Below are 14,491 nucleotides of genomic sequence, written 5' to 3'. Positions count from 1 at the left end.
TGATGCTATGAAACGTAACTTTTATACTATACCAAATAACCCTTTCACGTATAAATAAAAAACTTGTCCGTTTCTTTTCATTGTTTTTATCAATTTATTTGACCATAAATTTTTGAGGTTATCAAATTTTTTAATCCGCAGATCAACTTTGCAGTTACAGAGGAAGTAAACATGAGCAATCAGTTACAAGAAGCAAGTAATTAGTCAAAAGCATTCCTTTGTTTTATATGATTTGTCAAAACACATCTTAGTTCTCATTAACTGGTTAAAGGTGTTAATAATATCGCCAGGGACTGACACATAGAATTAAAGGTGAATTACAGACATATGTATCTTTATCAGGGTTTTGGGGTAAATAACAGCTAAGAGGAATATTGCTCTGTTAGTTTAGAGATCGTGATTAAATATTTGTTTCTTTACAAAATAGAACCATTTCAATGTGAGATTTCTTTGTTACCTGTCTGTCTGTGTGTGCGTGTGCTTTTCTTCATACTTTAGAGTAAGCAGTATAACTCGTGTAAAGATTATAAATGTGCATGGGTTAATATCAGTACCTTCGTTTTGTTAATAACAATTGCAACCGCCACATCTATAAAAGAGAGTTTAAACAAACTAAGGATAAAATGCTTCACACGCTCAAACAGCAGTAGCTCTCTTCAATCGAACGTAGATTTGTTCAAGCCTTTAATATATAGGCCTTGTGCTAGAAGTAAAACATTAGAGCATGACAGCTCCCCAACCAAACATCTTACTTATCTTGTGTCTCCTTTAATCTAGCATAGCTGGCCCATATGCAATGAGTGAGGGGGCAATTTGTGATGGGCGTTATGACGCAACTCTATTAACCTAATAAAGTTGAACATGTTGCTCTGCTCATACAGATCATATCGGTCGAATCTAAACATTTTCTTACATACATTGTTAGGTTCTAGGGTGATTATAACTTATTGATCAGCAATAGATCATAGATAAGTAAATTCTCCACATTAATAACACTTTAAGGAAAATACAGTTTCTTTTAAAACTGTTAGCTATTTGTTGTTAATATTATGGGTTTTTGTAATGCACTGTTGTGTAACATAACATGTGTCATTTTTAATGCTCTTGGTATATTTACTATCAGTTATAATGCTTTCAATTGCAGTTCTTCCCTTTTCATCTGCTTACAGCGCACTATAAGGATATATGGTTAAATTTAAAGGAATACATTTACGATGAAAAACAAATAAAAGTAGAAAATGACATACAAATAACCACACATGCAGATGCACATACATAGCCACAATAGTGTAACATAAATATTTCATGTCATCTTACCGTTGGTTATCTGTTATGATAGTTAGGAGTAACTCTTGCCCGCAGGACGACTGTTATCGTAAAGATGAAAAATTCTTTAGAAAAGTTTGCAGTTCCGAACATAAAATACTCATTCGCTGTACGAAGTGATAAGGTTTAACAATACATGTAGCAATTACTGTACATTGCTAATTTGTGAGTTGTTAGTCGTAAGGCGTTCTCCGTAGTACTTTATCTATACATAACATGTCGGTTTATAGCTAGTAATATATGAACAATGGATGTTCATTGAACCAAACATAAATCAGGGGAAAAACTTGTTAAAAGGAAAGTGAAGCATCTAACTTAACCTTAAAGCGATAGCATAAGTAGGTAGATCTTCTTAAACGTTTTCAACTCAGTTGATTAAATGAAAAATGTAAAAAAATGTAGAAGACTAACCAAAATCGATATATTAAAAGCCATTTTCTCTTGTAGTAAATTTGATCATAATTATTTACAACGGACAACCTGGAAGACCTGAGTGGAATGATAAAGTTAGTAGCGAAATACAAACCTGGTTCCTGATTTGTTTTATTTCATTCTAGGCTTCTAACCTCGGTAACTAAAAGATACCATTTCCTGCATCGAACTCAATGGTATGATATTGAACATGTAAAAACATCTTCAAAGTCCCCTTCCGATTGATAGCTATAGGCAATATGATGCAGTCTCAATCCATGCCGGTCAAAGGGTTCTTGCGGCTTTATCAGTTAAAACTAGCAAAGGTGAGTAACCGTTAATCGGTGGAAGCTAACACGTGTTATAATTTCTTATCAAGTGTTACACTTACGGCCAGTTCTTACTGAGGAAGAATTATAAGTAGAAAATACAAAGCGCATAAACCTCTAGGTAGACGATTGACTGACTAAACTTACTACTCTATAGTACCGCCCATATTTTCGCAAATATTTTAAAAGAATGTTGAGGACTCTTTACTGAAAAACGATTATAATTGCACATTGAAACTTTTTTACAGGGTATACTGACAAGAAAAACATACGGACAACTGTAATTTGTAAATGGTTTCACATATGTAACGGCGTTACTTACGTAAGGAACGAAGTAACGGTTCCTCACCCTTTTCACTTTCAACTGATAAACCCATTATAATCGGCTGTCCATGCAGGGTGTTTCTTTTCAATCATCTCATAAATATTAATAAACTTAATCACATCTTGGTAACTGTGCATGAATTATTGATGAGGTAAGCTGTAGTTGACTATACATTACACAATTATTCATTTTGAAAAATATCGATCTGCTAAATAATGATACTTTGTAAGCTACTATCTTCATTGACGTTATTCAAAACTAAATCACTAACCGACTGAGTTACGTATAGCGCTATTCAGAAAATAGATAAGATAACACAAGGCCTTAAATGTTGTTGATAAAAATCTAAACAGTCCGGCTAATGTGGCAGCAACATCTATTCTAGTATTTCAACTCGTTGTGTGATCCATAACAATCCGTCACAGTGGGTATTATCTCTGCACGGGGACGTTACCACGTACTTCACTCGTCGAACCTTTAACCTTCCACTTCCAGCTTGGTTCCAAGTATAAAATCAAGGGGAAAACGGGGAGGAGCTCTTTCTGACAGACAGAATATTACAAAGAAACTGCTAGTGTATAGTGAATAAATTTACAATTGTATCGACGACACAACTATCTGGTACCAATTGAAGTCATTTTTATACACGTTTAAGGGAATATTCAATATTACATTAGTGCTCAGACACGACACGTCATTTGGGAAAATAATGTTATAATTGTTTATTGTCTAGTTGTAAAAGCGGTAATATACTTTATATTAAAGCACATTGATATATGAAATTAGAAAAAGAGGTAGCTCTTCAAAACACCGAACAGTCGCTCTCCAAAGGAATGTACAGAGCCGTTGATACGGGAGGGCAATCTTAACGAACTAAAATATTGCTAAGCAGGCAACATTGACGTGCTATATTATGTGACCCTCTAATTAATGGACTATCCTATGAATTTGTTCAAGTGTTCTGCTTTGAAATACATTTCCTTTAACAGTCAATGACATTACTCTCAATGGTTTTATTCATTTATTGTTAATATGATACTTATAAACTTGACGTCTTTATCATGTGTTTGCGTCAGAATTTATTTTGACTTACCTTTTACTTTTATCACTGAGATCATGGTACATTAAATACATGACCATTCAACATCAAACACGAGAGCAGTATTAAGTTTATGCCCACTGTTAAATGTTGACTGCTGAACAATAATTACACTCAGTACATGCACATAAAATATTCTTTCCTTACGCTTGAATTTGCTGGCTTTTAAATTGCTAAGTAAACACCTTACATGTTTACATAAACCAATCAGGTATCACATATTTTATTTTGTTAATAATAATTCCTAAATAAATTTCCGTTACTTTTATATAACCATAGGCGTACGAGGCGGGGGGCAGGGGGGCAGACTGCCCCCCCCCAAATTTCCAGAGGACAAGAAAAGGGGAAAAAAAGGGGAAAAAAATTCTCCTCTTAGGCTGCCCGAATATTTCAGGACTTTTGCCCGAATTCCTTGTCCTCTGGAAATATATATATATATAAATATGCAGTAGCTTGCCCGAATCTTTTTCAAATTTTTGCCCCACAATTCCATGGTTTTCTTTATTTAGCATCATGATGCCCGAATATTTCCGTGTAACACCACCGTAAGCGCAGTTCATCTGGGCTACCACGCTTTTTGCTCGATCAATTTTTTTTCTAACTAGTCAATTAATTGCATACCTGGACCAAGGGCGGCGGAACCGGGGGGCACGTGCCCCCCACTTTTCCTCAGGATAAAATATGTGCCTTTTTTCTACATAAAAATTGAGGTGCCTCAAGTTAGCAAGAGGCCAGGGAACCAGAATGAACACTCGGGGAGGGCCGTTTCCGGCCATCTGAGGGGTTTATAAAACCAAAAATTTTCTAGTTCGCTCCTCGCCAACCGATGGTGGCGCTCCGCTCAGATAGTCGTGCATACAACTTTGCAAATCCTGGCTAAGCCCGTGACTTTTAATGAGTTTCTGTTGGTCAAACTCAAAGCTATTTCGAATGGAAAAAATTTGTTAAGATATTAACAAGAAAAAAAAACTCTAATTCGGAAGATTCCTACATTAGCAACTAGCATGATTTAACCTCATTTTGTCTCAAAAGAAAACTTCCTTGTTTCCCAATTTGCGCTTTGGATATTGCAGTGCTAGTATGCATATTTTCTTTGAGGGGGGGGGGGGCGTTGATGGAGTGATGTGTATACGCAAATAAGATAATACAATAAGAGTTATAAAGGGTACCAAATATCAGGCTGCATCATTCCAATCGAATTTCTGCAAAGTGCCCTTTACTGTCGGTGCCCCCCCCCCCCCCAGTTTAAAAGTGCTTCCGCCGCCCTTGGTTGCAGTCTGCTCGGTTCGGCAGTGTTAACTTCGACGTAAGTAGAGTGGTACAGAAAAAGAAAACCTCCGTCGGAAATTGTGACACCGTTCAGCTTTCCTTTGGGGGGGGGGGGGGGAGGGGGCGTTGATGGAGTGATGTGTATACACAAATAAGATAATACAATAAGAGTTATAAAGGGTACTAAATATACGACTGTATCATTCCAGTCGATTTTTTGCCAAGTGCCCTTTGATGTCGGTGCCCCCCCCCCCCAGAATAAAAGTGCTTCCGCCGCCCTTGACCTGGACATCCCCAACATGAGTGTATATAAGAAACATTTTCTTTTCCATGGATGGTGGGGGGGGGGGGGAGTGCCTACAAGCCTAGAAGTACAGGTTTATCATATTCTTTGTTATATTTTATACTTTTTTGTGAGACAAATTGCAGTCTCAGCCGACACAGCGACATTATCCCGCCTACGTGTCGTAGAACAATGTATGTTTTCTGGAGGTAGCTGAGTACTGTGTTAAAATAATAAATAAGGTAACTAAATAGGAGCTTAAAAAATATACTGTCCCATTTTCCCCTTCAAAGTGATGTTACCATTTTTTCTTCTTCTAATTTACCAAATTTTTGGGGAAGTGTAAATTTCTAAAACGTGAGATTATAAAATAAAGAATGTTTAGGTGCAACTTGCAAGGCCTCAGAAGTGCCGTTTCCGGCAATCTGAGAGGCATTGTCTGCCAAAAATTTTCTTGTACGCTACGTGCCAACCGATGGTGGCGCTCCGCTTAGATAATGTCACGGGAACTTTCGGGCACAAAAAGTTCTGCCCCCCCCCCCAAACTGAAATGGTCCCGTACGCCTATGTATATAACTATCACAGGCATTCATTTTGTTACAACATATTTAGGATATATACATTACTTATATAACATAAATAAATATGATCTCTATTTGATATTATAAACTACAACAATAAATGGAACATCATGATAATTCTTGTTTCATTATGTCCATAGAATATTAATAGCATAGACCTACAGTGATTTTAACACGATTTAGATTATGGACATGAATCTTTATGGAAACCCCAAAGGAGGCATCAAATATTGGATTCTGAGGCATATTCGGGTAATAAATTGGGTCTTTAGTTAAGTTTAAACGCAGGAGTCTACTAATTAATACCTTCGTACTAGTGTGCAAAGTTGAAAAGGAGAGGAACACCGCACCCATAGATCTGCGCCTCGGTGCGTCCTGGTCCTGAAGAAGCTCTTTCTCGAATGAATGTAAAAAAAATCCATGGGCGATTCGCCTGGCTGCCGATGAGGGTGGGAATCACTCCCCCCCCCCCCCACCTCACCCGATGAGCACAATACTGATGTTAACATAAATTGGCTTTCTTCATCTTCTAAGGCACAAATCTTGTAAACGAGTTAGCACAATGGTTTGTTATAATCTGGAGTTGAAAGGTAAACTTTACGAACCCTAAGAATATAAATAGTAAGTTTGCATACATATAGTTGCAACCTTATCTGTAAATGTCTTGGGTATGTCAACTTTACGCCATTAACGGTATATATTATATGAATATCGTCAGTACATTGTTGTTTAAGATCTCGAATAACTATAGTACCTATTGCATTTGCTAAAAAAAAATATGTGCATTTTAAAGTTTAATCTTAATTCAATACTATTTAAAAGTTGTGTTTATAACTTTTTGTATCGCATTCAAAACTAATAATAAAATACATTAATTGCAACTCTTGGATGTACCGGCAACTAAAAAATGTCTCCTTTGGTTATATCGTCCCTTTTTCATATTTCTTACTTAGTTTAGAAAATTTCTTTGGATCTAGAAATTTAGCATTATGTGAAATTGTCTTAGGATAGGCCATCATTTCCGAACTGGAACTTGGACATGGATGTACATCAACGTTAACCACCAAAGTGTTTCTCGTCCCCAAAGCTCCGTCGCTGACACCATCTGACAAATGTGTCCCTCTGTCTTCCTCATCTGTAGTATTCATGTCCATTTTGTACTTCTTGTTTGCACATATGATTTCATTTTCACCTCCATTAGTAACCGTTTCCACTTTGCTAGTTTGTTCTTTGGGAGCATTGCTATCTACAGTAGATGATTTTGGTGTGTCCAATCTGTTGTCATTGTCTGCTATAGATGTATTAAATGTAAAAGGATTAGACATGCTCAAGGGTCGTTTCGTATTCGAAACGTCTCGAACTTCTCCTGCAATTTGTTCATCTAGAACTATGCAAGAAACAACCTTTCTCCCACCTTTTGCAAGCTGTTTAACCCCCTGTTCCCTAAACGCATATGAATACCTAGAATAAGGTATAGTACGTTGGTAAACGTTGTTTGTTGATTTAGCTTCGATTGATGACAGTTCCTTCATTTCAATTTGCTCATTCCTTTCATATTGATCATCCAATAAAAGAGTTGGAGATGAGAGATGAGCATCATTTGGCGAAACAGGCCGAGTATTCTTCAACTTTGGAGGGACAATTGGTGATTCTTCTTGTTTCGTGTCACATGACCACGTGTATTGAGTTCGTTTCATTTCCGTCTTTTGTCTTATACTTGATTTAGAAAATTCCTTGTAAAAACTAGCCGTTCTTGTTCCATTGGGAATATTTTCTTTTCTTTCTAGTGTTACGTCATCTTCATAGCTGCATGATATTTGCGTAGAAGCTAGATGGTCAATCTTCTTGAATGAATGGCCAGTTTTAGCAGAATGCTGCCATTTCACAGACGAATTTTGTTCCTCGGTTGTTGTAATCATTGTTGTATTCCCCATCGATGGTACCGAAGGAAGAGGCCTTAAAGTGAATACATTGCCATTGATAGGAGATATCGACACGTCTTCCTTAGTTGCTGTAGATCTGTGAAACTTTGAAGACAGTCGTTTTCCAGAAGATTTCCTCTTTTTCGGTAATTTTGGCGGCCTTTCTGGTACCCTTTGTTGCCTGTTTGTTACTGCATTCGACGACAGAGTGTACGATGCTAATTGTGATAGGTACCTAACCACGCATACTGAAAATATACACGTTATCAATACAACAGCTGCTGCTATCGGGATAAGGAAGAACAGCATATCTATCTTTGGCGAGTTACTGGCAGGGACTGTTGGATGCGTTTGTGAGTTACTGGCAGGGACTGTTGGATTCGTTTGCGAGTTACTGGCAGGGACTGTTGGATGCGTTTGCGATTGAGGTGAACGGTCCCCTAGTTCTAATTCTTTCGTGGTTTTCAGGACCGGATTGGTTGCACTAGTTGCATCTGATTGAGGGATAAGGGGAAATGTGGTTCCCCTCTCATGAGCTTCATCTCTGGTTATAAGTGGTGCATTTGTAGTTATGCAGGACACGTTATATGTAGGTTGTAGTATAGTGCTTTCATTCTGTTCGCATGTATTTCCTTGGCAATTACAATTCCATATGATTTCCTATGCTTGAAGGAGTGATGGCGCTCTTTACAATTTCTGACGTTAAGTTACAACTCATGTTATTCGAGTTTTTATAAAGCAATTCCAAGGTACAATCGCATAGAGTTTGATTTCGCAACTCTTGACAAGTGTAGTTATTTTCATAAATAAGCGAGACGTCTAATTTGCTTAAAATATTGTCCGAAAGGATTATAGATAACTGGTTGTCTGAATCACACAACCGTTGGTCGGAGATATCAATGTGAAATGTAGTCTTATGAATGAAATTAAAGCGACGATCAACTTCAATAAGACTCTGTCTCTCTATGAAGAATGTTGATGGTATACATGTTATCATATTGTGACTTACATCAAGTGTTTGCAGTCTTTTGGCTGAGGTCACAAAAGGAAGATTATCCAAAGATTTTATCTCGTTGTGATTTAAATTCACGCTTTCCAACTTGATGAAACCAAATGCAGAGGCGTTGCAAGTTTGTTGTATTCTGTTATAGCTTAGATCTATTGTTCGTAAGCGACGAAAAAAGGTTTTACAATAACGTTCCCAGTTTGAACAATTGTCGAAACGAACGTTATTATGTGATATGTCTAAAGATTTAACCTTAAGATCATCAACGGGGCATTCAAAACGAGTTAATTCATTAAAGGAAAGATTAATGTTGTAAATTTCTGATTCTTTACCAGGGCACATTTGTGTCAAGTAATTATTGGAATAAGTTGAGTTTCCTATACATCTGTTACTGCAGTCTGCTGTGTTATTCTCACAGGATGAACAAAGCGCGTCACTAGAGTGATCCGGACATCTACTGACGATGGTAATAGAGAAGAACGCAAGTAGGATGAACACATCAAAGACAGCTCCCATAGCTGTAGAGAAATCAGAAGAAAAAAATACCTATTTCATTGAACAGTTACTGTCTTGAAGGTATACATGAATGTCACGGTCACGACAACTGAAGTACTATGAGCACAATAAGGACAACCAAATATAACCAGAGTTGTGTTACATTACAAACATCTTTACCTTATTACCTCATGCATCATAATTAATTAATGCAACTAAAGTTAATATTGATATATGTGAATAGTAACACAGAATAGAAATACAGAACAAGAATGAAACAGCAAAACATCTGATACGGCAAACACAATTTAGTTTAATGTAGTTTTGACAAATTCACAATATTTGTAGTTGTACTGTACTTACGAACATCAAATTGAATTCAGAATATCATCATGTGGTTATTTCAATCTCTGTTTATTTTTTTCAACAGTACTCCCTTGGGGATTTGAGCAAGTGAATGGCCCAAATAAATATTTAGAGGGTTTTTAACCAAATGCATGCTGATTTAAATTATTCACTTTAACTTTCTAGTATATTTGGTTGCAGTACTTAATGTACGTTAATTCCTCTGTATTTATATATTAGTCTGCTTGCATAACAGTTCTCCTTTCAGAGATGAGACCATCGTTTGCGAGGATGAGACAAGCTTACATGGTTATTATTATGATTGATTCTATAGGTTTTTTACCACCCCAGCTCCTCCACTGAAGAAAATAAAGAACCCCCTTTCCCATAGACAGACAGAATATTACTAATAAATTAGAAATAGGCCAGTACAACGGCAAATGCTAAAACTAATATTCTATTGTGAAAACTTTGTAACACATAGCTCTATTTAGCGTCTTAGCTACATGTTATCAAAATTTCTTGAAAGGGAAGAGCATACCTCACTGCTTAAACCCTTCTCCATGGAGACATAAAGGGAAAATTCTGAGTTCCACATTGCTTCAAAAGTTGCAAACTATAGTATCAATTTGCATATTAGCAACCTCCATCTTATCGAAACTTACTGCATGGGGGAGAGGAACCTCTTCCACGTAAACGCCTACCCAGTACGGCAAAACATCTTATCCCTCACCCTATAAGAAAATGGTTGATCCCAGATTACTATTGTAATTGTACGTTAACTGTTGTATTAATAATACCATGACAGCTATATCTGACGTCGTACACTTACCATATTATGTTCATATATCAGGTAATCAAAGTGTTTCTTTAATATTGCATAAATTAGTACCAACTTCTGATTAAAAGTAAATCCAGTGCGCAAAGGAATAGTAGAATCTCCTATCGTCAGAGAAAGGGATTTTCTGGTTACCTTTTGGTTACGCTTTACATTTTTAGCTAGACTATTCAATGACAAAGACGGGCATTTAATGCTACTTATAAACACTTAACTAATAGTCTATATATGCCTCACAGTGCACCACTTGAAGTAATATATTTTCTTCTGAGGGACGATCCCCACACCCCTCTACATTGGAGTCGGCAGCAAGGAAGTTAGGGAATCACTCTCTTCTTTATATAATTCTTCATTCGCCTCTGGCCCTTTCGTAAAAGTTCAGCCCTACCTATGTCAGTCGGGGGATTTTGAATCCCCCCCCCCCCACATACCCAGCCGGCCACTTTAATCGCCCGCCGTTAAGGTTTGATTACAGTGTATTTGTAGTGTAAACAAAATAGTATGGTAATTTTCCCTTGAAACGTTTTAAAACAAAGTATTCAGGAAGATAATTTCACACAAGACACAGAGCCTTACAGGAGCACGAAAGTCAAGCAATACGATCCACTCTTAAACTTTGTCCCCTTCCGCAAGGACTGTAGCTATTTAATCATGTTAGGTGAGTTGAAGCATTACGTGTCCGTTAGATACTAAAACTAAACATATATAGAAAAAAAGTAAATTTCAAATCGATTAGATCTTGTAATCGTGCTGCAATGTATAAAGGTTACTTACCGATAACTTGTATTGTAACTCGTATAGGTGTTATATCAAAATCAATTCCAGTTTATCCGTATTAATGTTCAATGCTCTTTTCAAATTCGAGTCCACGATGGCAGTTCTCTATGGAATTCAGTTCTCCCAACGAAGCATTTTAAGTGCTACAGTATGTATAATTTATTGCGCCTTATATCATTATTCGCATGAATAGGCATGTTTTGCACGTTAAAGCTTCGATTGTTTCAAACGCTATTTCGACTTATCTTAAAATAAGACATTCAAGAATTGAATTTAAGTACCAAATAGACGCCGTACAGAATTCATCGAACTTTTAAGTACAGTTATTTATAACCAATCAATCTAACACAAAGTATTCTTAAGCTTCTTTTTTTCAAAACTACAAGCTTGCGTTCCCTTCTTTCATCATGGGCTACATTCCAATATTGGATCTCCATTAGCTATTTTGCATTCTGGAATGTTACATATGAATTACATATAAGTTTCAACAGATTAGATTCTTGTCGTTGGTAATGAAACATTCTCGTAAAGTTTTCGTATTGCATTTTCATAGTCGCGGTTTCTGTCTTTGCTTTCAGGGTCCGAGGCAGTTAGCAACTGAACAACATAAATGTAACATGGTAATTATAGAAAAAAAAACGAATAGAGCCAAGATTTTTTTGGCTGAAAAATAATTCGATTCAATGATGGCTTACAGCTTGTAAGCCGGAAGTACCATTCTAACCAAACACATATTTGTCTTTTTCAATTGTTTAAAGTATACTTTCAGGTTTCTACAGATTAGAATTCTCTGGTGGGAAATGAAACATTCTCGTAAATTTTTCCCCTTGTATTCTCATAGTCGTGGTTTTTGTCTTTGCTTTCAGGATCCGAAGCAGTTAGCATTACAACCTCCGCTCTGTTGCTGTTTCTTTCCGTTTCTAATTCGTATAAAGCATTGCTGAAAGCTGCTCCCTGTTGGCCATTTTGTTTCGAGAAGCCATTGCTTGTAGAGGGAAACGCCGTTCGATCTTTTTGTGGGTAGAACTCAGTTTTAATGGACACTGAGTGGTGATCAACATATATTGTCCTACTATAAGTAGCAGTGGATGGTGATGACGACAGGCCGACTTCCGGTCTCGATGATTCCACGTGACAGTAAACTGTTTGACGACAGCCAGCAGCTCGAGAGAACGCTGCGATGACACGACATGTATAACACGCGACGATGAATATGGTTGTCATTGATACCACGACAATACCAAAGAGAAAAGCTAAGATAACCACATCTGTCATGATTCTGATGAGTTTTCAACAGCAAACGTAAAATGATGACTACAAAGATATAAACAGTATAACATCGAATTGACGACAAGTCTATACTTGATAATAATATACTGCATTAAAAGTACCTGATAAGTTCCATGAACCGTGACGATATTAAGTATATTTTACACATGTATGCTTTGAAGAATTGTCACGGTCTGATGACTACACTGTAATACAGGGTGGGCTAGAATGAAGTTAAAGCTTTTGCATTCAAATCAGAAGGATTAATGTTAAAGAACATTCTGGCTGTAGACAAAACATATCAATGTTCCTCTTTTTCATCTCTGTAAAAAGGAGCCCTTCTGCAGCTGAACTGTTTGATCCTTGTTTTCTAGTCGGCCAAAATTAATGTCTGCAATGAAAACATACAATGGTAACATTACAATGGGTAGAAGAAAACTTGCAGACCATATTCGGCCTCATCACGTTATAGGCAAAAATATTCCTTTTTATACTGTTACCTTATCTTTACTATACAGTATGAAAATTGTTATAATATGTTTAACAGAGGGTAAAGCAAAGAACACTTTTTTAAAGACAATTGCTGGTTTATAAGTTCCGGTTTAGTTTTATTTATGAGAGAAGCGCAATCATTGATTTTCTATGGAAGAAGAGGAAGACATATTATTTCCTTAGGATTTTATCACTCAAATATATGTTACAATTTAACGAATCTTAAATATGCAAAGGCTTACATTTATATTTCTTACAAACTTTAGATAAATTTAGTTAACTGCGTTATATATTTCTATTTAGACTAAAACGACTGAAATGTCAAATCTAAAGTATCATCTTTAATACACAACACAGCATTTTGTGAGTGTTGTGTTGATTATTAGCAAGTACTATAAATATAAGTTTTGTATTCGAATACTTTTCAAGTACTTGTGATTTATCAAATAAAAAAAAGCATCTCGTAATTATGACTGATCCCGATGGCCATTTTTATCAAATGATGTAATTGTTGAATGTAATGGAAATGCCCAAATCTTGTTGTTGTTGTCAGAATGTTTCTCTGATTTCAAAAATTTTCAGATATTTGGAATGTGAAGGTGGCATCAGTAGCAGGTGGCGTCTTGACGTGTACGTACACAAGGTTGATAAATTTGATATATTTCTGCTTCAAAAATACGCTAGCAAGATGACATAAATCAGCTATACATGCTTCATCGTCGTACAGCCTATCCGTACCTGGTGATTAATTATAGGCTATATGTATGATAAACTACTGGGGTAGAGACTTAAAAGTGTAGAACTATTAGTAATATGAGTACTACTAATAAAATATACGGCTTCCTGTTGTAACGTACGTCACGTAGTTTTACACAAATGCGTTATGTAAGTACTCGATAAGTAGGTCTACTCGTCCTGAGCGATTACCAGGTAGTTTAAATCGAGTGCAAGTAAACAAGTACTTTAGCATCCGGGTAGTTTTCATCAAGTGCGAGCATCAAGTATATCCTATAATGTACTCGAGTACTGATGAGTACTTTTCAAGTACTACAACATTACTTATCATATGGGTTACTTGTTATGCCCCCGTTTTATTTTAAATATTACATCAAATATTCAATTAAGCAATGGGTCTGTATAAACTGGTGTCTTTGAAACGTGTGAATAGACATAATTTATTGGTAACTCATTTGATGTCTGCATAGCAGAAGTATAAAACAAAAAAATAATCAGTGACTTACTTGAAATTTTCTCAACCTCGTATGTTTCCTTCGATCTCTCTGCATCAGTAATTAACCATTAATTTAAAAACCTTGATCTGGTTTCTGTAGTCGGCTATTTGACATCACATTGTTAAAACAAAGTGTGTGTGTTTTTTATCTCACGATAGAAATGCCCTCAAATATTGTTAACACGGAAGAAATGCTTTATGAATGTATTTGTTATAGACAATGAAGGTTCGCAGAAAATTTGTGCAACCTTTCAGTTTAAAAACTGTACCATTTTTATGACTAGATAACAAAACCAAAAGCAATTAAAAGAATTCAAAAGAATTTAAAGCAGTTTTTGCTATTGACTCATTGCTATGGGGCTCGATTTCCCTCACTTTGTATCCATTAGTGATGATCAGTCATTAAAAAGAAATCCTATATAACATTTATATCCAGCAGAAATCACGTTTCTCAAAAATTTCATTCTTTGGGTATACATCGCTTGTGAAAGAG

At 36.2% G+C, this 14,491-nt stretch overlaps 1 protein-coding gene across 5 annotated transcripts in view; it reads right to left on the bottom strand.

Moving 5' to 3' along the window:
* The window catches only part of LOC139960288 (uncharacterized), a 42,665-nt gene extending 28,375 nt beyond the window's left edge, over positions 1-14,290 (bottom strand). The window contains exons 1-3 of one of the 5 annotated variants that reach the window (XM_071958550.1): positions 14,009-14,268; positions 11,004-12,666; positions 5,618-9,069 (exon numbers count right to left, since the gene is read on the bottom strand). In XM_071958550.1, the coding sequence (XP_071814651.1) occupies positions 6,544-7,854 (1,311 nt within the window). In that variant the 5' untranslated portion in view covers positions 7,855-9,069; positions 11,004-12,666; positions 14,009-14,268 and the 3' untranslated portion in view covers positions 5,618-6,543. Of the gene's footprint in view, positions 1-1,317; positions 3,762-5,617; positions 9,070-9,932; positions 10,299-11,003; positions 12,667-14,008 lie in introns of those variants that run through there. The other 4 variants (XM_071958548.1, XM_071958551.1, XM_071958547.1 and 1 more) reach the window with 4 other exon arrangements.
* Between the last annotated feature and the right edge of the window lie 201 nt (positions 14,291-14,491).

Source organism: Apostichopus japonicus, chromosome 19 (assembly GCF_037975245.1).
Source record: "Apostichopus japonicus isolate 1M-3 chromosome 19, ASM3797524v1, whole genome shotgun sequence".
Classification (NCBI taxonomy): domain Eukaryota; kingdom Metazoa; phylum Echinodermata; class Holothuroidea; order Aspidochirotida; family Stichopodidae; genus Apostichopus; species Apostichopus japonicus.
The sequence above is the reverse complement of the archived record's forward strand: the minus strand, read 5'-3'. Positions and strand labels throughout refer to the sequence as shown.